The sequence below is a fragment of the Panicum virgatum genome, chromosome 1K (assembly GCF_016808335.1).
Source record: "Panicum virgatum strain AP13 chromosome 1K, P.virgatum_v5, whole genome shotgun sequence".
Taxonomy (NCBI): Eukaryota; Viridiplantae; Streptophyta; class Magnoliopsida; order Poales; family Poaceae; genus Panicum; species Panicum virgatum.
In genome coordinates this window covers 50,072,702-50,096,137 of record NC_053136.1, presented here as the reverse complement: position 1 = coordinate 50,096,137, position 23,436 = coordinate 50,072,702, and the positions used below count along the sequence as shown (strand labels likewise).

The 23,436-nt window shown below is 57.0% G+C and overlaps 1 protein-coding gene across 1 annotated transcript; it reads left to right on the top strand.

The window, feature by feature from the left end:
* The first annotated feature begins 20,912 nt into the window (after window positions 1-20,912).
* Window positions 20,913-22,914, top strand: LOC120640907 (GDSL esterase/lipase At5g37690-like). Its single transcript, XM_039916833.1, has 6 exons — window positions 20,913-21,319; window positions 21,418-21,545; window positions 21,648-21,774; window positions 21,861-21,973; window positions 22,065-22,314; window positions 22,430-22,914. Exons 1-6 carry the CDS (start codon window positions 21,001-21,003, stop codon window positions 22,699-22,701), a joined length of 1,209 nt encoding a protein of 402 aa, XP_039772767.1. The 5' UTR covers window positions 20,913-21,000; the 3' UTR covers window positions 22,702-22,914.
* The last annotated feature ends 522 nt before the right edge of the window (window positions 22,915-23,436 follow it).

The following is a 23,436-nucleotide window of genomic DNA, read 5'->3' as shown; positions in this document are numbered from 1 at the left end:
GGCCCCTTGGTGGAGTCCGTGTTGGCTAGCTAGGTATAGTTAAGGTGGGTAATGAATTTGATGGGATCTGCACCGACACTAAGGTGATCGTGCTGTGGTACCCCACTTGTGGGTAAAGTTGCACACCTCTGCAGAGTGTAAAACCTATTCGAATAGCCGTGCTCACGGTATTGAGCGGGTTACGATTTGGTCACATAAATAGCTTCTCGGATGGATGGTTCCATGGTGTGAGTTGTTTTTGGAAGGTGTCCGGTAGATGTGCCGTGAGCTACTGCGGATGAGGAGTTCGGTAGCATTTGAAACTTGGATCCTTTGTGTAGGATCAACCCCACTGATTACCCGGTTACTAAAGAATTGCTTTGGGAAAACTCTTTTCAAAAATAAACCCTTGCATATGTAAAATTTAGATTTACTGCAAATAAACCTCAGTCTTACCCTTGATTTATCATGTGCATATCTGCGTTACCCCCCCCCCTCTGTGGATGGGGTTGGACTTGTTGAGTACTTTTGTACTCACCCGATATATATTTGTGGTTTTCTTCAGAGGAAGATCCGGACTTCGTTGTTGAAGACGTCGAGTAGAGGTTGCGTCCGCACCCAACTTTGCCTGTGGTGTTGGCCCTCTGCAAGATGCTTCTGCTGCCGCGATACTCTGAGCCCAAGCTGGATCTCATGTGGGTCGTGCTTTGGTGTATCACCGTAGCTTTTTTACTTCTTATTATCGTTTGTATCGAGTGTCCGCCTCCTCAGCGGTTTGTACGGTGATGCACCATCTGATGTAATAAATGTGTATCAGTCTTTTGGGACTGATATTTGTATCACATTTAAATCACCTCCTACGAGGAGACACTTCAGTACGCCCCCAAATACATTCTCCAAGCCAGGCTAACTACCCTGATCAACCAACCAAACACCAGAGACTGCACTATGCAAGCGCTACACCATACTGCAGGCGTCCAATCACGCCCATAGGCACGCCCATAGGACCTCCCGTTGAAGCTCGCTTGTGCCAATTCTGTTCCACTGCAGTGTTGTGCTAGCTTCTTCAGCAGCTATCCACTTTTAGCTACCTATGTTTACCGTAGGCACGATAATGGGATGAGTACACCAGAGGTGCGTCAATGGTCCGCACACCTGCACTATATTTAGAAACTATGCGCTTGATTTGCAATGTAATTAAAGATGACTTAGATGGTAATAAAAAACTATGTGCCTAATTTGGAAGGGAATTAATTATGAGTTATAAGATAATCAATTTTGTAATTTATGCACATAAGGAAAACCTTTCATTTCTTTTTTGAAAATAAAAAACCTTTCATTCTAATTGCACGCTTGTCGCACGCACACTGACCCTTATGAACATAAGTACGCAAACCCTACTCATACGAGTATCTTTGAAAACTGAGCCGACAAATCCTCAAGATTGACAAAGTCACTGTCGTGGAGCTGCAAACCACAGCCGGGTGGCGGATGGCACCCGCCCTAGCCCTGAGGGTGTGTACTCGGGGGTTAGCTGGTCTTAGATCGATCTCACTCAAGAACACGATGAACACAGCAGGATTTAGAGTGGTTCGGGCCGCCGGAGCGTAATACCCTACGTCCACTGTGTGTTGTATTGCCTTCCCACGAGAGTGAGAAGGTTGTAAGAGCTCGAGTCTGTGTGGAGCTGTCCTGTACACAGCGAGTGCCTCCCTTTTATATCTCAAGGGAGGCGCATACATGGCTGCCGGGACCCCGACAAGTGGGCCCAGCGATGCGGTACAAAATATAGTACTGTTCATCATTATGGCGTTGCAGGCAAAGGAGATCTTTCTCTGGATATCTTTACCTGCTCTTGGAGTCTCCCGTTCAGCATGTCTAGGCGCTGTCTTGTCGGAACAGTGCCCGTCGTAGCCAGCGGCGTCGCCTGCCATGTAGCTGAACGGCTATGTAGGGAGCGGCGTAGGCGGTATGATGGAAAGGTGCCGTGCCGTCGTATCCATTTAATGCGGCTGACGGGCTCTGCACGGGCGCGGCACAGGCGGCTGCACTGTGCACCTTGGTAATACGCAGTGCACAGCGGGGCCTGTCAAAGGCTGTCCCGCGTGCGTCGGCGGCAGAGCATGCGTCAACCATCCGCATTAAATGTGGTGGGTGGGCGAGTCCCCCTTGCGGAGGACTCGCGCATGAGCCCGCGCCCGTGCCCCCGGGACACGTGGCGTCTCCGGACCTCCGCACGGTAAGGGGGTCCGGACGGCGCAGGAGGCCCCGGAGGTGGGGGAGGTACGAACCCGCAGGTGGGGCCACTACTGCGATTTGGCTCTGCATAGCTTGAAGTTTCTTGCTGCAGAGGTCTTGACCGGCCTTGACCATCCATCGGATTGTTCGCTGCCTCATCACATCGCAACGGCTTATTGACTCGTGGCCCCCACGCACAGTGGTACACCTAGTCATGCGCGCGACGCTCGGCATTCTTACGGCCAGAGTAAACGGATCATTTACCGCCGGCGCAGTTCCCGAAAAGCTCGGCCACGCCAGCGCTTAATGCGCGCACGTCAGCTCGGCTTCCGCCTCGCTCCGCGCGCGCGTGGGCAACGGTTCAGATCCTATCTTTTCACACCCTTGTTCGTTACCCCGCTCACCCCGCCAGGTGGGCCTGGGCCCCCATGTCATGGACTGGGCGGTTAACTCCAGGCGCGGGCGTCGCTTGGGTTCTGGCGACGGTTCCGGAGCGCGCCGGTTGAATCGGGCTTATAATGGGATGAATCCGCATTCCGCGGTTACTTTCCCGCATTCGCCTTCTTCCTTCCAACCTTTGCGCCCCTTGCCTTCGAGCTTTCCTCGCCCCTTGCTCCCCCACACAGGTCGCTTCTTACTCCACCGAGAGATGGGGTCCCTTGTTCATCCCCGCCGCTACCAGACCGAGGGAGAGTTGAACACAGTGCGCCGTCTGCTGGGATGGAGTGCTTAGGAGACCGGCTGGGGGGTGCGAGCAGGCTCGGTTCGCCTTGGCAACCTCCGCGCCGGGGAGTTTGTGCTATTTATCTCGCACATCTCCACCGGCGTGGGACTGCCGATTTCTTCGTTCCTGCTGCTGCTGCTGGAAGACTTCGGCCTCCAACTTCAGCATCTGACGCCGCACTCCCTCCTCCTGACGTCCATCTTCGTGCATTTATGCGAGATGTTCGTGGGAGTTCGGCCCTGCGTCATCCTCTTCCGCTATTTCTTCATTCTGGTGAGGTCCGGAAGGAGCAAGGACGAGGTGGGGGGTACTACTTCCAGGTGAGGAGTGACCTGGCGACTCCTTACATTCCCGGCCCTGCTGGCGGAAAGTGGGAGGAGTGGCGCAGGGACTGGGTGATCGCCACCACTGAAGCCAACGAGCGCCTCGCCCTGCCGACCGAGGGGCCCGCCTCCGACAAGGCATCCTGGAGGGCCAAGCCGTCGCTGCAAGCCGGAGTTCGACTCCGTGCTGGACAAGATTAGGTCACTGGCGGAGAGCGGCCTCACCTCGTGGCACGTGCTCGGAGACTTCGTGAAGCGCCGGATCGCTCCCCTGAAGCAGCGGCCGCGTCCTGCGTGGAACTTCACCGGCCTCAATGACTGCAGCAGGACCCAACGCGGTGAGGGGAGTGACCTGACTCAGGAGGCCTTGGAGGTTCTGGTGCGGAACGTGACTGGGGACACCTTCATCCCGGAGAACCTGATCCTCCCGCAGAGCGTAGTCCCCCTCTGCGAGGACTCCGCGAGGGTGGCGGTGCTGGCAACCTTGCCGACTCTGGACGACGGGGGACTGGCCCCACGCCAGACCGAAGGCGACGCGAACCGCGGGCTCCGGATCCCTGGTGCATCCGGGGATCAGGCCACGCTGAGCGCTGCGGGACCCGGCGCCACCACGAAGGGGAAGCAGGCCGCGGCTAGCAGCGCGGCCGCAGCCGGCTCCAGCCGGGCACAGGGCAGCTCCAGTGCATCGTCGGGCGACGCGGGCCGGCGCAGGCTACTCCGGGGCGACGGGACCCTGGTCTCGGAGCCCACCGCGAAGCGCCAGAGGTCTTCTGAGAGTGCAGGCCAGGGTAGCTCCCGGGCTGCCGGCCCTCACGGGCCCTCTGGGGCGACTGGACCACCACCATCGCCGCCGAGGAATTCCTCCCGCCGGCAGCAAGAGCAGCAGCAGCAGCAGCAACCGCAAGAGCAGCGGCAGCAGGCACGTGGGCGGCAACAGCAGCAACAGGTGCGACCCCGGGTTGCGCCCATGCCGCAGCCCCAGGGACAGCAGCAGCGGGAGCAAGCCCGGGTTGCGCCTACATCGCAGCTGCAAGGGCAGCAGCAGCAACAGCAGCAGCAGCAGCCGCAAGAGAAGAGGCCCGGGCTCCGGGGACGCTGGGTACCCGGTACTTCTGGGTTAGTGTCATCCTGCTCTCTTCCCTTGCGCCGGTGCTCTGTTTTGTTTTTTGAAGACTTTTCTGCTTTGTTACCAGGGCTCCTCGCCCCAGCGGCTCTTCTACCCTCGCCGGCACATCGGCAGGTGCCCAGGCGTCGGCGGCCTCGGCGTCGACAGCGACGGCGACAGCAGATGCGGTACCCACAGGTACGGCGACCTGCTGCTAGCTTCGTGGCGTATGTCATGATGCTGACTGGCGTGTCATTTTTAGACTCCGCAGCGCACAACGCGGCGGCGGCGACGGGGGCTCTGGTGCTGGGCGCAGCCGCGCCCGACACGGCGACAGTGGAGACGCCGGTGCCGGGTGCTGCCGCACCCGATGCCGCGACAGCTGAAATGCCGGCTCTGGGCGCGGCGGCCCCCGGCGCTGCGGCGGCGGAGGCGCCAGTGCCGGGCGCAGCCGCATCCGACGCGGTGGTGGAGATGCCGGTGCTGGGCGCAGCCGCACCTGATGCGGCGGTGGCGGAGGCACCGGAGCTGGGAGCAGCCGCACCCGACGCGGCGGCGGCGGAGGCACCGGAGCTGGGCGCAGCCGCACCCGACGCGGCGGCGGCGGAGGCACCGGAGCTGGGCGCAGCCGCACCCGACGCGGCGGCGGCGGAGGCACCGGAGCTGGGCGCAGCCGCACCCGACGCGGCGGCGGCGGAGGCACCGGAGCTGGGCACGGCCGCACCCGACGCGGCGGCGGCGGAGGCACCGGAGTTGCGTTCGGCCGCGCCCGACACGGCGGCAGCGGGGGCGCCGGAGCTGGGCACAGCCGCGCCCGACACGACGGCAGCGGGGGCACCGGAGACAAGTGCCGCAGCGGAAGCCCCCACTTCCAGCTCCGGTCCGGTTGCAGAGGAGGAGTTGGAGGTGGTCTTTGGCCGGCGGCTCCTGCAGCTCCAACTCCCGGAGGAGGATGCGACTCCCCTTCCCCAGGTGCTGTTGCAGGTTCGGCGGTCGATCGAGGAGGCAACCTCTTCCGCTGAGGTGGCCTTCCGGCGGGAGTGGTCAGCCCTGAAGAGCGAGCAGCAGCACCTCTCCGACTGGCACACCCGCCTGGAAGCGCGCACGAAGGCTGAAGCCTCCCTCGCTGCGGAAACTCGGTCAAAACTCAAGGCGGACCAAGAGGCCTACCGAGCCAACCTTAAGGAGGTGTTTGACCGAGAGTTCGCAGTGTCAAACCGAGAGAAATCCTTGGCGCAGTGGGAGCAGGACTTCACCCTGGAGGTTGTTGGCTTCGCAGCTCAGCGGTCCGACCTCGAGGCTCACCTCGCAGCTCAACAGTCCGAGCTGGAGGCTCGCAGGGGGGACCTCGAGGTCCGGAGGCAGGAGCTCGACGTCTTCTCTGCGACTCTGCAGGCATGGCATCAACAACTGCAGGAGAGAGCCCGCCAGCTAACCGCCGACGAGGCGGATTTGGAGGAGGGCCGGAAGTCCCTCGCCAAGCGGGAGGCTCACGCCACCGGCATAGAGAAAGAACTTGGGAGCCAGCGTGAGTCACTCAAGAAGTTGAGGGACCGGGCAGAAGAGAGGGAGGCCGAGCTCGAGGAAAGGTCCCGCGGGCTCGAGGAAAGGTCCCGCGTGCTCGAGGAGAGGTCTCGCGAGGTGGAGGTGGCGAAGGCGGCCCTGGACACCCGGGTGCAAGAGGCGGTCCGGGAGGCGGTCCGGAAGCACCAGGAGGACCAGCGCGCAGGAGCCCAGCGGATTGCTGACTGGGCGGCCGAAGCGAGCCTCGCACTGGTGCCATTTGGGATGAGCCCAATCCAGGTGGCGGAGCCGCCAGCTTCGATAGCTGACGCGCTCCCAGTGCTGAGCTCTGCTTCGGATAGGCTCCAGCGCCTGGGGCCGGTCCTTGCTGGACAGCTCGAAACCGAGGGCCGCGAGCTGATCCGGATGGTGGCGGAGCATATCCTGACCTGCCTCCGGAGCCACAACCCGACCATCTCGTTGGCGCCCGTGGTCGATGGCCCTGTGGAGGAGACAGAGGCCGCCGCTCGGGACAGCGTGCAGGAGGTTGTTGACTTCGTCGCCTCCTACTTCAAGCAAGAGCCTGCAGACCCTTGAGCTGGGCATTGTATCTTTTTCCTATTGCATTATGTACTAGCTGAAATTTTTTGAAGTAGAAAAAACTTCAACTTAGCTGTTTGTCAGTTGTTGATTTGCAGTATGCAGCACCCCGGTAGCACCCCGGTGCCCTGGCCCCCTGGCAGATAGGTTCAGTTGCTTGGACCTGTCTGCCAACTGGGTCGTAGAAGATACTCCGAACCTCCTTGGCATAGGGCTGCATAGCCTGTAAGACGAGCAAGCGCCTTGTTCCCTGTGTAGTATACAGGAGTACAGATAGAAGAATCAAGTTCGCTTAGATAGTAGCAACGATACTGCATCTTAGCTGTTTGACACATGCAGAATTCATCCATGATGTCTGGGCCAAAGCGGATGCCCCGGGCCCCCTGGGAGAGAGACTCAGTTGCTATGAGTCTGTCTACCATCGAGACTGGCTCTTATCCTGCATGAAAGCTTTGAAGCGGATACCCGGACCCCCTGGCAGATAGGCTCAATGGTTTGAGACTGACTACCGCTAACCTGTGTACCACTTCAAAGTTATAGCTTAGTAGCAGACCCGCGGGGCTCATTCCTGACCAATCCCAGGCTGGTTCCAGGTCCAGGGCTCTAGATGCACAGGCCCAGGTAGTTCAGTGCTTGCTTCAGAGTGGTGGAGTGCGTAGGCTTATGGTACGGAACCAGGCTAAGGCACTACACAGGGCTCCGGACCACTCCAGGAAATAGCACGATCCTTCCGGACTTGGCTTCAGCATCCCAGACCCTCCACAGCAGTGGGTGAGGTCGCTTTGTTGTACTCGATCCTTTGAGATATAGAGCTGGACATGCCGTGTTGGACTTAGGAAGCCAACTCTTGAGCTGGAATGAGGTCCGGGCCCCCAATTACCCGGCTCCAGGTACTAGAGCGCTCGTTACAGGGTGGTGGAGTGTGTAGGCTTTTGGGTACGGAACCAGCTAAGCGGCTACACAGGCTCCGGACCACCCCTGGAAACAAGTACCCGCTCCCCAGAGTAGGTCCCTAGGGGTCCGGACCCCCCCTCCAGCAGCAAGAGGGTCCAGATCTGTACGGCAGTCCAGCAGCTCAATGCAGATCTTAGTTGTAGCAACAAGAGTAGAGGTTCCCGCGGGGGTTAGAAAGGTGAGAACTCCGAGAATCGAAATGCGTAATTTAACTTTGACACAAAGACAGAACTAGAAGAAAATCTTTCCTTTGCAATCTTGATGTACATGGCTTGCGCGATGGATGCCAGAGGCCGGGTTTACGAGGTCGGACCTCTACCGCTCTGAGCCGCGCGTTAGCCGGTGGTGCGATGGATGCCAGAGGTCGGGTTTACGAGGGTGGCCCCCAACCGCTCTGGGCCGCACGCTAACTCTATCTTATTACAAAGGAAAGGTTTATTTCCCTGCTCTGCCTAGGTGTAAAACTTACGCAGATGCTCTATATTCCATGGGTTGGGCAGCGGCACTCCATCTTCTGTGGCGAGGCGAACGCATCCGGGCCGGCATACCTCTGTAACCCTGAAGGGCCCCTCCCAGCTGGGGGAGAGTTTGTGGAGCCCTGCTCGGCTCAGGATCCGTCTGAGGACGAGGTTGCCAGCCCGGAGCTCCCTGCTGTGCACGAACCGTTGATGATAGCGCCGGAGCGCCTGGTTGTAGCGTGCGTTTCGGATTGCTGCTCGCCACCTTCGCTCATCAACGAGGTCCACGTCGTCGCACCGCAGCTGCTCCTGCATGGATTTGTCAAAGGCCTGGACTCGTGGTGAGCCCAGGTGAATTTCTGGGGGAAGGCATGCTTCAGCCCCGTAGACCAAGAAGAACGGAGTCTCCCCGGTGGCTCGGCTGGGTGTGGTCCGGTTGCCCCATAGTACGCATGGAAGCTCGTCAACCCATTTGGCACCATGCTTCTTCAAGCAGTTGTAGGTGCGGGTCTTGAGTCCCCTGAGGATCTCTGCATTCGCTCTCTCTACTTGTCCATTGCTGCGAGGATGTGCTACGGACGCGAAGCATAGCTGGATGCCAATGTCCTCACAGTACTTTTGAATTGGGTCCCGTTGTCCGCGATAATGCGGTTTGGGACGCCAAATCTGCACACAATGGACCTGAGGAATGCGACTGCCGATTTCTTAGTGATATTCACCACAGGAGTAACTTCCGGCCACTTGGTGAACTTGTCGATGGCGACATAGAGGAACCGGTACCCGCCAACAGCCCGGGGGAATGGTCCCAGGATATCCACACCCCACACAGCGAATGGCCATGTGGGCGGAATCATCTGCAGAGCTTGAGCCGGGGTGTGTATTTGCTTTGCATGAAATTGGCATGCTTTGCAGGACCTCACCAGCTCAGCCGCATCCTGGAGTGCTGTCGGCCAGTAGAAACCATGCCGAAAGGCCTTGCCAACAAGCGTGCGAGAGGAGGAATGACTTCCGCACTCACCTCCATGGATCTCCGCGAGCAACTCGCGGCCCTCTTCCTGGGAAATGCACCGCATGAGGACACCGTTGGCGCCACGGCGGTAGAGATCCCCTTCTACCACCGCGTAGCATTTAGCCAATCGGACTATGCGCTCAGCGGACACATCGTCATCTGGGAGGATGTTATCCTTCAGGTAGTCCCGGATCTCGGAGATCCATGCATCGGGAGCTCCCTGAGTAGGTGGGTGTGGCCCTGCGAGGTCACCAGGATCCTCAACAGGGCACACGGCCCAAGTTGGGCACCACAGGAGGAGCGTTGCCGGGACCGCTGGCTTTGAGGTGCTAGCTTGATCCCCTTCACCCAGGTCGGCAGGCTGGGCGGTAGGTCTCAGTAGCCGTCTTTCGAAGACACCCTCGGGCACGGGTGCCCAGGTAGATGCTCTCGCAGAGAGATCATCTGCTGCTGAGTTGTGCTCGCGGGGAACATGTTGTAGTTCCAAGGCGTCGAAGTCCTTCTCGAGCTTCCTCACGTGTATGAGGTATGCCGCGAGCTGGGGATTGTTGCAGTTGCAATCCCCTCGGACCTACTTGATGATTAGCTGGGAGTCCCCCTTCACCAGGAGCTGCCGGACCCCCAATGAGAGGGCTTGTGTCAGGCCAAAGATCAAAGCTTCGTACTCTGCCATGTTATTGGTGGCCTTGAACTCAAGGTGCACCATGTACTTCAGCTGATCTCCGTTTGGGTTGATGAGGACCACACCAGCTCCGGCCCACTTTTCGCGGGCGGACCCGTCGAAGAAGAGTGTCCAGTGGGGCTCGGTGAAGACTGGTGCCCTGATTTCCGGCTCCGGGGGTCCAGCGTTGACGACCGGACCCCCAGAATTACTTGGGGAAGGAGTCCACTCTGCTATGAAATCAGCCAGGATCTGGCTCTTGACTGCATGGCGTGGCTGGAATTCCAGTTGGAACTCGGCCAGCTCTGCCGCCCACTTGGCGATATTGCCTGTGGCGTTGGAGTTGTGCAGGATCGCTCTTAACGGGTAAGAGGTCACTACGACAACTCGGTGTGCCTGAAAGTAGTGGCGCAGTTTCCTGGACGCAATAAGTATCGCATAGATAAGCTTATGCGTCTCAAGATACCTGGCCTTTGCCTCGTGGAGGACTTCACTGACGTAGTAAACTGGTTTTTGGACGGTCCGAGCCCTGGTTACCAGGTCTGGGTCGCCCTTATTCACCACATCAGATCCTTGGGCCCCCAATGACTCTGGGTTCCCACTGGCACAAGGCTCGTCCGGACCCCTTTGTGCGGGGTCCGGGGCTTCAGGCGGAGGTGAGGCTGACGGGCCCCCGTGTCCGGGGTCCGGCTCACCATCTTTGGCCGGGGAGACCCTGGTGTCCCCCAGGCGAGCTTGCTCCGTCCTTTCGGCGACCAGCACCATGCTGACTGCCTCCGCAGACGCAGCAAGATACAGAAACAACGGCTCACCGGGTTCTGGAGCCACCAATACTGGCAGCGAGGTGAGGTGCTGCTTCAGCTCCTGGAAGGCCTGTTCAGCCTCTTCGGTCCAAGAAAATGGACCGGACCTCCTCAATAGTTTGAAGAAGGGGAGGGCCCTCTCAGCTAGCCTCGATATGAAGCGACTAAGAGCAGCGAGAGATCCAGTGAGCTTCTGGACATCCTTGATGCGGCCAGGAGGCCTCATTGCTTCGATCGCCTTGATCTTGGCTGGGTTTGCCTCGATGCCTCGATGTGAGACCAGGAAACCCAGCAGCTTCCCTGCTGAGACGCCGAAGATGCACTTCTCGGGATTCAGCTTCGTGCGCGTGGCGCGGAGCCGGTCGAAGACGAGGGACAGGTCCTCCACTAGTGTTGACCCTACCTTAGTCTTGACCACAATGTCATCGACATAAATCTCAACAACATCTCTAATTAGATTACAGAAGGTTTTGTTCATAGCTCGTACAAACGTGGGTAAGGCATTCCTTAGACCATACGGCATGACAATGTAGCAATAAAGCCCATCTACTGTTACAATGGCAGTATGCTTCCTATCCTCTCTAGACATTTGAATCTGGTGGAAACCAGAGTATGCATCTAGGAAAGACAAAAGGTCACACCCGGAGGTGGAGTCCACGATCTGATCGATACGCGGAAGAGGGTAGGGGTCTCTAGGACATGCCTTGTTGAGGCTGGTGTAGTCGATGCACATCCGAAGCTTCCCGTTGGCCTTTGGGACGACGACCGGATTGGCCAACCACTCAGGGTGGTGGACCTCCTCGATGAAGCCGGCATGTAGGAGCTTGTGGACTTCTTCGCGGATGAAGTTTTGTCGCTCCACGGACTGCTTCCGAGGCTTCTGGCGCACCGGCGTGGCGTCGGGGTAGATCATCAGATTGTGCTCGATCACTTCCCTGGGGATCCCGGGCATCTGTGACGGTTCCCAGGCGAACACGTTGACATTTGCCTGTAGGAAAGCGATGAGTGCGTCTTCCTATTTCTCCTCCAGGTTCCCCGCGATGCGGGTGGTCCTGGTGGAGTCCGCTCCAATCTGCACCGTCTTCACGGGAACATGGTCCGGATCGGACGGTTGGACCTTGGGAGCCTTTGCAGGCGCCTTAGGTTGCGAAGTGGACGGATCCTCCTCGGAACGTGCAGCCTCTGCCGCCAGAGCATGCAGTCTCTCAACTGCAGCGACGGCAGCGGTGCGGTCGCCCTGCACGGTGAGGACTCCGGCAGGGGAAGGCATCTTCAAGACCAAATACCCATAATGAGCAATGGCCATGAAGCGGTAGAGCACCGGCCGGCCAATGATGGCATTGAACGGGAGGTTTACTTCCGCCACATCGAACAGAACGCTCTCTGTGCGGAAGTTCTCCTCGGTCCCGAACGTGACCGGCAATGTGATGCTCCCCAGAGGGAACACCGGGTGTGGGCCCACCCCAGAGAATGGGCGAGAGGGAGTCAGCTTGGACTCCGGGATCTGCAGCTGCTTGAACGCTGCATAGCTGATGACATTGAGGCCTGCCCCACCGTCAATCAGCACGTGATAGAGCCTTACGTTGGATATGACGGGAGCGGTGACTAGAGGTAGTACACCAGCTCCGGCCATATTCTCTGGGCAGTCGGATGGCCCGAAAGAGATGGTGGTGTTCATCCACCTCTGGTGCGGCGCCGCCTTCGGGACTCCCGGCTTCACCGAGAGGACCTCTCGGCGAAGGGTCTTCACGTCCCGCCGGGAGACAAGCTCCCAGCTTCCGTCGTACATTACGTACAGCTTCTTGCGGCGGTCGCCGTTGTCGGAATCGGAGTCGTCGCCGTGGTAGACGCCCTTCAGCTCTCGAGTGGGGGATTGGTACCCCAGCTCTTTCTCCCCGGCGGCGGCCCCGCTGTCGGAGGCCTTCTCCTTGCCGGCCCGCTGGCGAGGAGGAGGTGAGCCGTCTTTGGAGGACTGCTCACGCCGCCCACTGACCCGCTTCGCGAGCTTCTGGATCTCACGGCAGTCAGCGGCGCTGTGGCGTGCGGTGGGATGCACTGGGCATGAACCTCCGCTCCCACCTTGCGGGCGAGGGCGTTTGCCATGCGCATTTTGGCCCCCAGCCCCTGCTGCCGCAGCCGGCGCCGCCGCTGGTGCCACCGCTGCAACGACTGGTCCACCAGGTTGCAGTTCCCCGCGATTCTGGTTCTTGTTCTTCTTCTTCTTGCCACCACCCTGCGCGGTAGCACTAGAGCCGCCAGCCTTGGCGTCTCCGCTTTGGGGGGCTGAGTGCCATGCACGACCCTCAGCGGCCCTGGCACACTTGTCTGCCAGGGAGAAAAGCGTAGTGACGCTTTCCACCTCGTGCGTCGCCAGCTTCTCGAGCATCTTCTCGTCACATACCCCCTGGCGGAAAGCAGTGATAATAGATGCATCTGAGATACGAGGAATGGTACCCCGTACCTTGGAGAAGCGCGAGATGAAGGCCCGGAGCGTTTCTCCGGGTTTTTGCCTCACGGCGTGGAGGTGTGCCTCCACTCCATGCTGCTGGTACGCACTAGCGAAGTTCGCTGTGAACCTCGCACAGAGCTCCTCCCAGGACTGGATCGTCCCAGGTTTGAGGTTCATGAGCCAGGTCCGGGCTGGCCCAGACAAGGCTACATGAAAGTAGCTTGCCATGACGGCAGCGTTACCACCAGCCGCTGTGATGGCAGTAACGTACACCTGCAGGAACTCCGACGGGTTAGTGGTACCGTCGTACTTTTCCGGCAGGTGGGGGCGGAACTTGGATGGCCATGCCACTGCTCGGAGGTGGTCTGCCAGCGCAGCGCAGCCCACCCCAGCAACCGGTGCGCCTGGCTGTATCCGGGCGTTCACCGGGGGCTTGGGTGCCACTACGTCCAAGTCGGCGTTGAGGTTATGGCCCTCAATGTTAAGACGGCGCTCTCGCGCCCTCTCAACGGAGACGCGGGCATCCTCTCCCGCGCGCCGGCGGTTGAGGTCCGCCCGCAGGTCTTCTGTTCGTGCACCCCTCACAGTAGGGGAGCGCACGGACGCCGACGCACCGCCCTGGCGCTGGTGGTAATGTACCACCGCGTTGCCAGGCTGAGGTCGTTGCCCAGTCCTTGCAGAACTGGGGGAGGCCTGAACCAGGTGGAGGAGACGGTCAACGTCGTCCCGCCACTGCTTCAGGGCGTCTGGCGAGGCTGCCTCAGCCGGGGGTTGCGAAGCAACTCCCTAGCCGCTGCCAGCGCTCCGCCGCTCGCAGCTTGTGAGGGGGCCCTTGATGGGCGCCCTGACTGTTGCCGGCGAGCAGCGCGCGCTGCCGCCGACGGTGGCTGCTCCGCAGGCACAGTTGCCCCTGGAGCAGGAACACGAGAGGCATGTGGCGTGGAGGACGCCACACCCTCCGTCATCTCCACGTCGTCCACGCGAACCATGGGGACGAAGAAGAGATGAACTGCGACCAGCTAAAGAGGCCCCTACCTGGCGCGCCAAATGTCGTGGTGCTGCAAACCACAGCCGGGTGGCGGATGACACCCGCCCTAGCCCTGAGGGTGTGTACTCGGGGGTTAGCTGGTCTTAGATCGATCTCACTCAAGAACACGATGAACACAGCAGGATTTAGAGTGGTTCGGGCCGCCGGAGCGTAATACCCTACGTCCACTGTGTGTTGTATTGCCTTCCCACGAGAGTGAGAAGGTTGTAAGAGCTCGAGTCTGTGTGGAGCTGTCCTGTACACAGCGAGTGCCTCCCTTTTATATCTCAAGGGAGGCGCATACATGGCTGCCGGGACCCCGACAAGTGGGCCCAGCGATGCGGTACAAAATATAGTACTGTTCATCATTATGGCGTTGCAGGTAAAGGAGATCTTTCTCTGGATATCTTTGCCTGCTCTTGGAGTCTCCCGTTCAGCATGTCTAGGCGCTGTCTTGTCGGAACGGCGCCCGTCGTAGCCAGCGGCGTCGCCTGCCACGTAGCTGAACGGCTGTGTAGGGAGCGGCGTAGGCGGTATGATGGAAAGGTGCCGTGCCGTCGTATCCATTTAATGCGGCTGACGGGCTCTGCGCGGGCGCGGCACAGGCGGCTGCACTGTGCACCTTGGTAATACGCGGTGCACAGCGGGGCCTGTCAAAGGCTGTCCCGCGTGCGTCGGCGGCAGAGCATGCGTCAACCATCTGCATTAAATGTGGTGGGTGAGCGAGTCCCCCTTGCGGAGGACTCGCGCATGAGCCCGCGCCCGTGCCCCCGGGACACGTGGCGTCTCCGGACCTCCGCACGGTAAGGGGGGTCCGGACGGCGCAGGAGGCCCCGGACCCCTATGGGGGGTCCGAGGCCTGGCTGTCAGCTCGGAGCTTCTATCCCTTAGAGACACGTGGCGTCTCCGGACCGATCCCCAGGCGGGGAACGGGTCCGGGGCCGTTGGCCTGGTGAGGGAAGAGCCTGTCCGGTGGAGCCTGGCTACTCCGTCCTTACGCGTAGTTACGGATAACTACGAGGGTCCTGTCTTGCTGCGGTAAGAGTGGGTACCCCTGCTACATGGTACCGACAGTCACCACAGATGCCTTGCTGTTGACGGGAGCCTTGTCTACCACTGAAAAACAACACTGTTAAATCTTAGAATATTCGCTTTCACAAGAAGACAAATTTAAGACCTAAGATGCTACTGAGGCCCCTGTTTTTTGAAAGGCTACATGCTCTTTCAGCTTCCGAACTGTAGCAACTAAACGACCTTTGTGATATTCCTTCCTGTGTACATCATCATCGTCATCAAAGTTTTGCATTTATGTGCCACACGTGTTTGGCGGGTGGTATGGACAAATGAGATGAGAGAGGGACAGAGGAGCAAATAGAAACAATTTGATTAGCTCCGAGTCTTCTAAGATTGCTGGCCCGTTTTATAAAAAAAAAGGATTGATGGCCCGTGCGTGAGCTAGAATCGTTCAGACTAGCAGATAAAAATCCATGTAAAAGAGCTCAAGAAGTAGTACAACATGAAACATCTGTTGCCATACTCTTAGAATTTTCGTAGGTGCAGTAATTGGAGGATAAGGCGCAATAACGACAAAAAAAGAATGGCAATCAAATATCTCCTACATCCAGAATGCTACGGGATAAAATGAAGACACATGTTTGGACACTAGATATGAGTTAGCGGCGCAGTGACTCGTAATCTGCAGCTTTCCCTTCCGATTGAACTTGAGGCCGAACGTGGTGACGCGGCCCACGCAACCATACCCCGTCTTCACACCCACGCTCTCCACAAGGCAAAACCTGCTGTCGCCCACGTAGGTGAGCGTGAGAAAACTGTATATTTAGGACTCTAAACATTGCGCTTCGCAGTTTTGCCATTCCTAACACTGACTTCGTAAAAATAGAACTCCAAACATGTGACACTTGATTTTGTTGCTATTAGATGTATTTCATCCCTTCTTCTAGTATTTATCCTTGTATTTGACAAGTGAATTGACCATTCCACCCTTCGGAGAAGTAGACGACATCATGAGGCTCCGCACTCTATCCATCTCCCTTGCCGCGCCTGCCGTGGATGGGAGCGGCGGCGCACTGGCTGAGGTTGCGGGGCCACGCCCGCCCTGCCAGGCGTGCTCTGGGCGAGGCCGGCGTCGGCCTGGCCGAGGCTAGCAACGCCACGCCTGCCCTTTGTCGTGCGTGTTTTGGCGAGGCTGGCAGCGCCCTGACCGCGGCTGCCAGGGCCACGCCAACTCATGCGGCCGTGTTCTGGGCGTCCGCAGGCCTGCAGGTAGCAGCCAAAGGTGTGCGTGTGTATAGACAGGGGGAAAGGGATTGATAGTCGAGCGCAGGGCAGATATGTTCAGTGGCGATCGAGGGAGGAAGGACAGAGATGGACCAGGTGCTGAACGCGTTGATGGACCTAGTGGTGCCGCCGGCGAGCATGCCCAGTCCGGCGGCGTGACCAGCCAGCCTGCCAACGCTGGCCAGGGCGGCGGCGGCGGCCAGGGTGGCGGCGGCGGCCAGGGCGCCTTCCTGCCTAGCGCTAACGCCCTCAGTCAGAAACCCATACGGTGGAAATATAAAGAGAAGGGTGGAATGATCAATTCACTTGCCAAATACAAGGATAAATACTAGAAGAGATGAAATACATCTAATGGTAACAAAATCAAGTGTCACATGTTTGGAGTCCTATTTTTACGAAGTCAATGTTAGAAATGGCAAAATTGCGAAGCACAATGTTTGAAGATCTAAATATGCAATTTTCTCGGTGAGCGTGACCCCCAGGTGAGCGTCCTCGTCGTCCCCATTGCAAAACAGCTTCTCCTCCAACTTATCCGAGTCCGGCGGCGCAGTCGCAGTGCCACTGCGGGATGCGACTTGGCAGGCGCAGATGTACCCTTTCTCCTCGTGGAGGCTGACCCATGCGTCGAGCTCGCGGTCGAAGTAGCCCTGGCCACGGAACGGCAACACCCAGCTCCCGTGGCACCGCCACTCGCGACGCGTGGTGGTGTCCAAGGAGTAGGTACTGCCATTGGTGTTGCCGCGGCGCGTGCACACGGAGATGGTGCGCCCGTCTGGGTGCGCTGCGTAGGAGATCACGACGGTATCACCATCATCCTCGTTACCGAATGGCGGCGGCTGCGTGGCCACGCTTTTCCATGACCACTCGTGCGTCGGGCGCCCCGGCTCCTCCGCGTCACGGGTACAGCGCGCCCACGACAAGGCCTCGAAGGCGAGCGGCAGGCCCGCGCCCAACGTCGTCAGCGCGTACAGCGCGTCGCCGCTTGCCACGGCGAGGTCCAAGCCGGAGAGGCGCACCGGCAAGGGAGGGCAGATTGCCAGCGCCGCCGCCTCCGTGTCGTAGACCAGGGTCGGAGCCTCTGTCTCGCCGCTCACGATGACGATGTTGCTGCCGATCGCGACGAATTTCGTGCCGGAAGCAGGCGCGGGCGCCACGAACCGGAACGCGGCGGGCTCAGGGAGGTGCTCCTCCGGGTCCTGGTCGGTGCAGGTCGACCCGTCGCCGGAGGCTGCGAGTAATGTATCAGGATCAATCTTGTGGATGGAGTATCCCTTCTGTCATCGAGCACCAAATACAAGTGCTTCTTGGGCGCCGGAGCCGGACGCGACCTTTTGCCATGGCTTTGGCTTTGGTTGTCCTGGCCCCGGCGTTTAGACGACATGCCTCCGACGATCCTCTCATAAGGCGAGGCACCGCTGTCCATGGATCTGCACTCTGAAGGTGGACAGGGAGAGCAAGTAATGGATATTTGGATCTATCGACCAATAACCAGAATATCGCCTAAGGCCCCTACGACGGGTTGGCCGGCTGGGGCTGGCGGCACCCCCGCGGCGCGGGTTCGAGTCCTGGGGGACGCGAATTTCCGATGCCGCGGGGTAAAAAATCCCCCTCGCTGGTGGGCTAGGGTTCGGGGGTTTCTCGGTCGGGTTAAGAGTCGAGACAGTCGCTTCCTCTTATTGAAACACGGGTGGGGACCGTTTCAACCCCCCGATCGAGTTTTTTTATAACCAGAATATCAAAACTTCGTCTATACAAAGCCTCGGTACTTTGAGACCGGAACGGAGAGAGGATTCCTGATCGGAGTCGAGGAGCACCTCTTTTTTTAAAAAAAAATCAAGTATAGGAGCACCTGGGTGCTCCTATACATCTCGTGGAAAATAGTTAAGCAGCTAACCTATAAAGCCCATTAAGATCCAGCTAATGGTTTATTCAACATTTTACAGAAAAAAATATTGACCTAGCAATTCAAAAATGTTGAACCAACAATTTAAAAATGTTGGATCAATGTCACACCCTGAAATTTTTAAATTTCAGGATGTGATTAAAATTAAAAAAATAAATAAACAATTTTCTCATAGTTTTAAAATTTTTCCAACATTTATTTTTCTTTACAGGGAATTTAGTATAAAAAAATATATGATTGTCTTTTAAATTAAATGAGGTTGTTTGGTTTGTTTTGCATTCATGTCGCAATGCATTATTTTATTGTTTGTGGTTCAATTTAAATTCAAATTCTTTGAGTTTGAAATTGAATTGAATTTGTTTGTTTGGTTTTGAGAAAAGAAAAAAAAATTCGTTTTCAGCCCAAGATCTCAGCCCGGCCCTTTTTCCTTTTTCTTTCCCGCGGCCCAACCTCCCTCCCCCGGCCCAGTCTCGTGCGCGCCGGCCCATCCGCACCTTCCCCTCCTGTGTCGCCGACAGGCGGGTCCCGCCCGTCGGCCTTGAATTCTATGGTTAATTAGGTTTTAGCCCCTGGTTTCTTTAGATCTAGCCCCTGGAAGTTCAAAACTCTCTCAAACAAGTCCCTGATGCCTTGTTTTAGCCATAACTTCTTCGTTTTAACTCCGTTTTCATCGATTCTCGCGCTCATCTGATCCTTGCAGCGTGTGCGATAGCTTTATAACCTTTTTATCCTCTGTGAGCACAGTTTTCTGTGTCTTACAAATCTTTTCTGTTAGTCCTTAATTTTTTAGTTAATCGCGACTAAATCCCTGAAGCACCGTTTATCCCATAGAATCGTCGTTTTAGCTCTATTTTCTGTTTTTCTTGCGCTCTTGTAACTGTAGAAGCGAGCCCTATCTTTTAGTACGCTCTTTTAAAGCTTTTCTTTGTTTTGGTGTATTGTTCTTAGATGTATCTTTTTGATTGTTTTGTATGGTTGCTCGTTGATTGCTCTGAGTAGAAGGATCGCTGTTTGAAGATTGAAGATCAAGAATTCCAAGTGAGCAAAAGCTGAAGAGCAGTAAAAGTAGCTTTTCGTTGGAGAAAGGCAAGTGACCCTAACCATTTTTCTGTCTATGCTTATTTACAAGAGTATTATGATGATCTAAATGGAACATGGAGAACCACCCAAGAAAACCGTACAACCACAATACTAATGGGCTCTGGTTTTGGCTGAGTAATTAGATGAACTATATATTGTGTTGGGGTTGTTCCGCTTGGTGGTTATGAGTTTGTGTTGTGGAGCGGGTGAAGGAAGCTGCGTCTTCTGAGGGACTGCACGGCAGGGACCAACACATATATATAGGAATTCTTTGTAAAGGCCTTGTAGCGTCCCTATGCAATCACACCTCGGAAGTGTGGTATTGTGTCTGATCAGCACATATGCGTGGTTGGGTTCAAAGTTCTTCGGAACTTTTACGCGAATTGTGGTGAAAGTGTACAACCTCTGCAGAGTTAAAACTAACCGGTTAGCCGTGCTCACGATCAAGAGCGGCTTGGACCCTCGCATGATTAATAAACTTAAAGATAGATTTAAATAATTTTCTGGTCATTTCTTGTGGCCTTGCTGAGTACCAACCATAAGTGTACTCACCCTTGCTTATTGCTGCTCAGAAGGAGAAAGTTGTGGTGAAGTCTTTTGAAGATGTTGCTGAGTTCTAGACATGCGCAACCCCCAGTCGATTGCCTGTGAAGTTTGAAGCCTTCGTTTCCAGGATAAGCTGTAAACTCTGATAGTCTTTTATTTGTTTTAGTTCTTTTTTTCGTGATACTGTACTGATTATTCACTTATGATGTCTCTATATGTATGAAATTTGATCCTGGCATACATATAGTTATGCATTCGATTTTGTCCTTAAAACCGGATGTGACAGAAGTGGTATCAGAGCTGTATCGACTGTAGGACGTAAGCCTAGATAGCAATGTCCGTGTTCTAAGATTTCTTTTGATATCGAACCTCAACATTTTTTTCTATCATCTCCGATACCGGCGGCCGGCACCGGCGGCGGCGGCGGCGGCGCTGCGGGCGTGCGGCACGTGGAAGAGGCAAAGGTGCCGCGGGCGGCCGCGGGAGAGGAGGCGGCGCGCCGGCAGGCTGCAGCCGCGGCGGCGTGATGCAGGGGATGAGCTGGGCGTGGAGCGATGCGGCGGCCGCGCGACAGCGGAGGCGGCGGGCACTGGGGAGGGCCGCAGCAGGGCGCGTGGCGGCGGCGCGGGGCCGCGTCAGGCGGTGCGCACAGCAGCGGCGAGAACCCGCATCGGGGCGGCGGCGCTGGACACGGACGGAGCGCAAGGTGAGAGGGTGAGGGATAGGGTTTGAGTGTGTTAGATCTAATAGTTGTAGATGACTGCACGAAAATCAAATACTGGAAGGTGGAGAAGAAAAAAATCTTCCAGAAAATGTATAGGATTGGCGGGAGCATCTGGCAATTCGAAAGATCGACTTTGTGTAGCCCATGAGCCCAGTATCAATGAGGCCCAGTTTGTCCAGCCCTGGGGCCCAGTAGCTAATTACTTCGGCAGTCCAGTTTTAACCGCTACCGAGTCATCAACTAATCAAAGCCGTTCAAGCAACATGACCACAACTTCTTCAACAACCTCAGCTACCACGCATGCTCATGCGGCATACGCCAACTGCCAATTCCTCCCCTTCGATCCGTTCGCCGTTCGGGGCACATCATCACACGAATAGCTGAAACAGGTCATCACTACACTCAAGCCGGAAACTTAAACCGTTACGCTGGAATAGCCCAAACTTGCAAAAAGGGCACGACTTTGATGCAACAACGCCGTGTTATAAAACGGCGCCTCTCGGCTCTCGCTACCGCCATCACACAACAAAAGCAATCAGCAGCAGCAGCAGCACACTGCACAGGAGCACGAGCTCCCACAAGGCCACAACAGAGTCGCACATTCTTCGGACCAACAATGGCAGCAGCTCTTGCCGTCGTCTTCGCCATCGCCATTCTCGCGCATTGTTCGGTCGTTGTGGCTGCGGCGGCGGCGGCGGGCGATCCGGCTACTGCGGACACGAGAAACTTCACCATACCTTCTCCTCGCTCGACGACGACCACCGCCAAGGGTCCGGTGACCTACGTGTTCGGCGACTCGATGTCGGACGTGGGGAACAACAACTACTTCCCCATGTCCCTGGCCAAGTCCAACTACCCCTGGTACGGCATCGACTACCCCGGCCGCCAGGCCACCGGGAGGTTCACCAATGGCAAAACCATCGGAGACTACATGGGTAAGCGCGTTCATGATCACCGCGCCTGATGAAAGACTGAAACTGTACGCGAACTGATAGTAGTGATGCTAATTTCTGCACGCGATCGGTATGCGCAGCTGACAAGTTCGGCGTGCCATCGCCGCCGCCGTTCCTCTCCCTGTCGCTGGCCGGCAAGGACGTGCTCGGCGGCGTCAACTTCGCCTCCGGCGGCGCCGGCATCCTGAACGAGACGGGCGTCTACTTCGTAAGACACATGCTGCATCTCTGGCTCTGATTCTCCAATGCTGCTAGCCCCTGGTTCCCCTGTAACAAACGCGAGGAAATGCGATCGACTCATCTGGCGCAGGTCCAGTACTTCTCCTTCGACGAGCAGATCACGTGCTTCGAGACCGTCAAGAAGGCCATGATCGCCAAGATCGGCAAGGAGGCCGCCGAGGCCGCGGTCAACGCGGCGCTGTTCCAGATCGGGCTTGGTGAGTGCCACAGCTTCTCCATCTTGTCTTACCCTCCGCCATGTGAGCAGCACGGGGCACTGACGTAACATGTACTGCTGGTGAAGGGAGCAACGACTACATCAACAACTTCCTGCAGCCGTTCATGGCGGACGGCACCACGTACACGCACGACCAGTTCATCCGCCTCCTCATCACCACCCTGGACCGGCAGCTCAAGGCAAGCAAGATCATCATCGGATCGGCAGCACTCTGCCCCTGCAGTCTGCAGAGCTCATCTGATTAATCCATTTTGCTCGCTCCTGATGCAGCGGCTGTACGGGCTCGGCGCGCGGAAGGTCGTGTTCACCGGGCTGGCCCCGCTGGGCTGCATCCCGTCGCAGCGCGTCCACTCCACGGACGGCAAGTGCCTGGGCAATGTCAACGCCTACGCCGTGCAGTTCAACGCCGCCGCCACGAAGCTGCTCGACGGCATGAACGCCAAGCTGCCCGGCGCGCAGATGGCCCTCGCCGACTGCTACTCCGTCGTCATGGAGCTCATCGAGCTCCCCGAGAAGCACGGTAACTAACGTGTTCCTCCCTCGCTCTCGCTCCCTGCAGTCGATGGTCTCTTTTATTTACTCTCTCTCACGCGCGCGGCACAAACCTATCGTCGTCGTCGTCGTCGTCGTCGCAGGGTTCACGACGGCGCACACGTCGTGCTGCAACGTGGACACGGAGGTCGGGGGGCTGTGCCTGCCCAACACGAGGCCCTGCAGCGACCGCAGCGCCTTCGTGTTCTGGGACGCGTACCACACCTCCGACGCCGCCAACAAGGTGATCGCCGACCGCCTCTGGGCCGGCATGATGGCGAGCGCCGGGCACGGGGGCGGCGGCGCACCGAGCGTCGGCGCGTCTAGCCCCGCGGCGGCGCCGGCGCCGGCGCCGTTCCCGTCCGACGACTACTGAGCGAGGAGCCGACTGTGCACGGTGTTCCCAGCGAAGCGGTTCGGCAATTGGGTTGGCAGATGCTGAATTGTTACGTTTGCATAGGAGAACATGAATGTATAGTGTTAAACAAAGAAGCGTGAAAAACGAGAATGTGCGTGTGTGTAATTTTGTGATTTTGTATACACGATAGTACTACACCTTTAAGGAAAAGTAAAGTGACAGGTACATACACTTCGTCGTGGTTCATCATCCTTGTTTGTTTCAGAATTGATGCAACAGTGTACAACGACCCCCCCCCCCCCCCCCACAGTTGCATATTGAGTTTTTCCAAAAAATACCTTTCTTTTTTAAAAAAAACTTCTCTCTTCTTCTAAAGGTCAGGTTAGAATACGCCCTACAAGGATATGATCACCGTGTGGTCTAATTTTCGTTCATATCTATGATCCAATACTACCCTAAATATATTGATGACATGTCACCTTCGTAACATGAACAAAAAAAAAGAAACACCGACTATCCTCTGTCTTACCTTGACTATCCCTATCCTCATAGTTCTCTCCTCACATATCGTGCCACCCATTGTCTCAACAGCCACCGGCTCTATCTTCTATTATCTTATTATTTAGCCAACAATCAGAGTCTCTACGTTCGTTCTCAAGGTCTAGAAATTCCCACGTTAATCGGGAAAAAATAGAAAAATAAAAATTACTCACTACTGCCATTACAATAAAAATTAGCCTAAAATACCCCTGT

Coding starts and splice junctions, on each gene's coding strand:
- LOC120640907 (XM_039916833.1), top strand. CDS start 21,001: ATGGCAGCAGCTCTTGCCGTCGTCTTCGCCATCGCCATTCTCGCGCAT. Junction 21,320..21,417: donor AACCATCGGAGACTACATGG/GTAAGCGCGTTC, acceptor CGGTATGCGCAG/CTGACAAGTTCGGCGTGCCA. Junction 22,315..22,429: donor CGAGCTCCCCGAGAAGCACG/GTAACTAACGTG, acceptor TCGTCGTCGCAG/GGTTCACGACGGCGCACACG.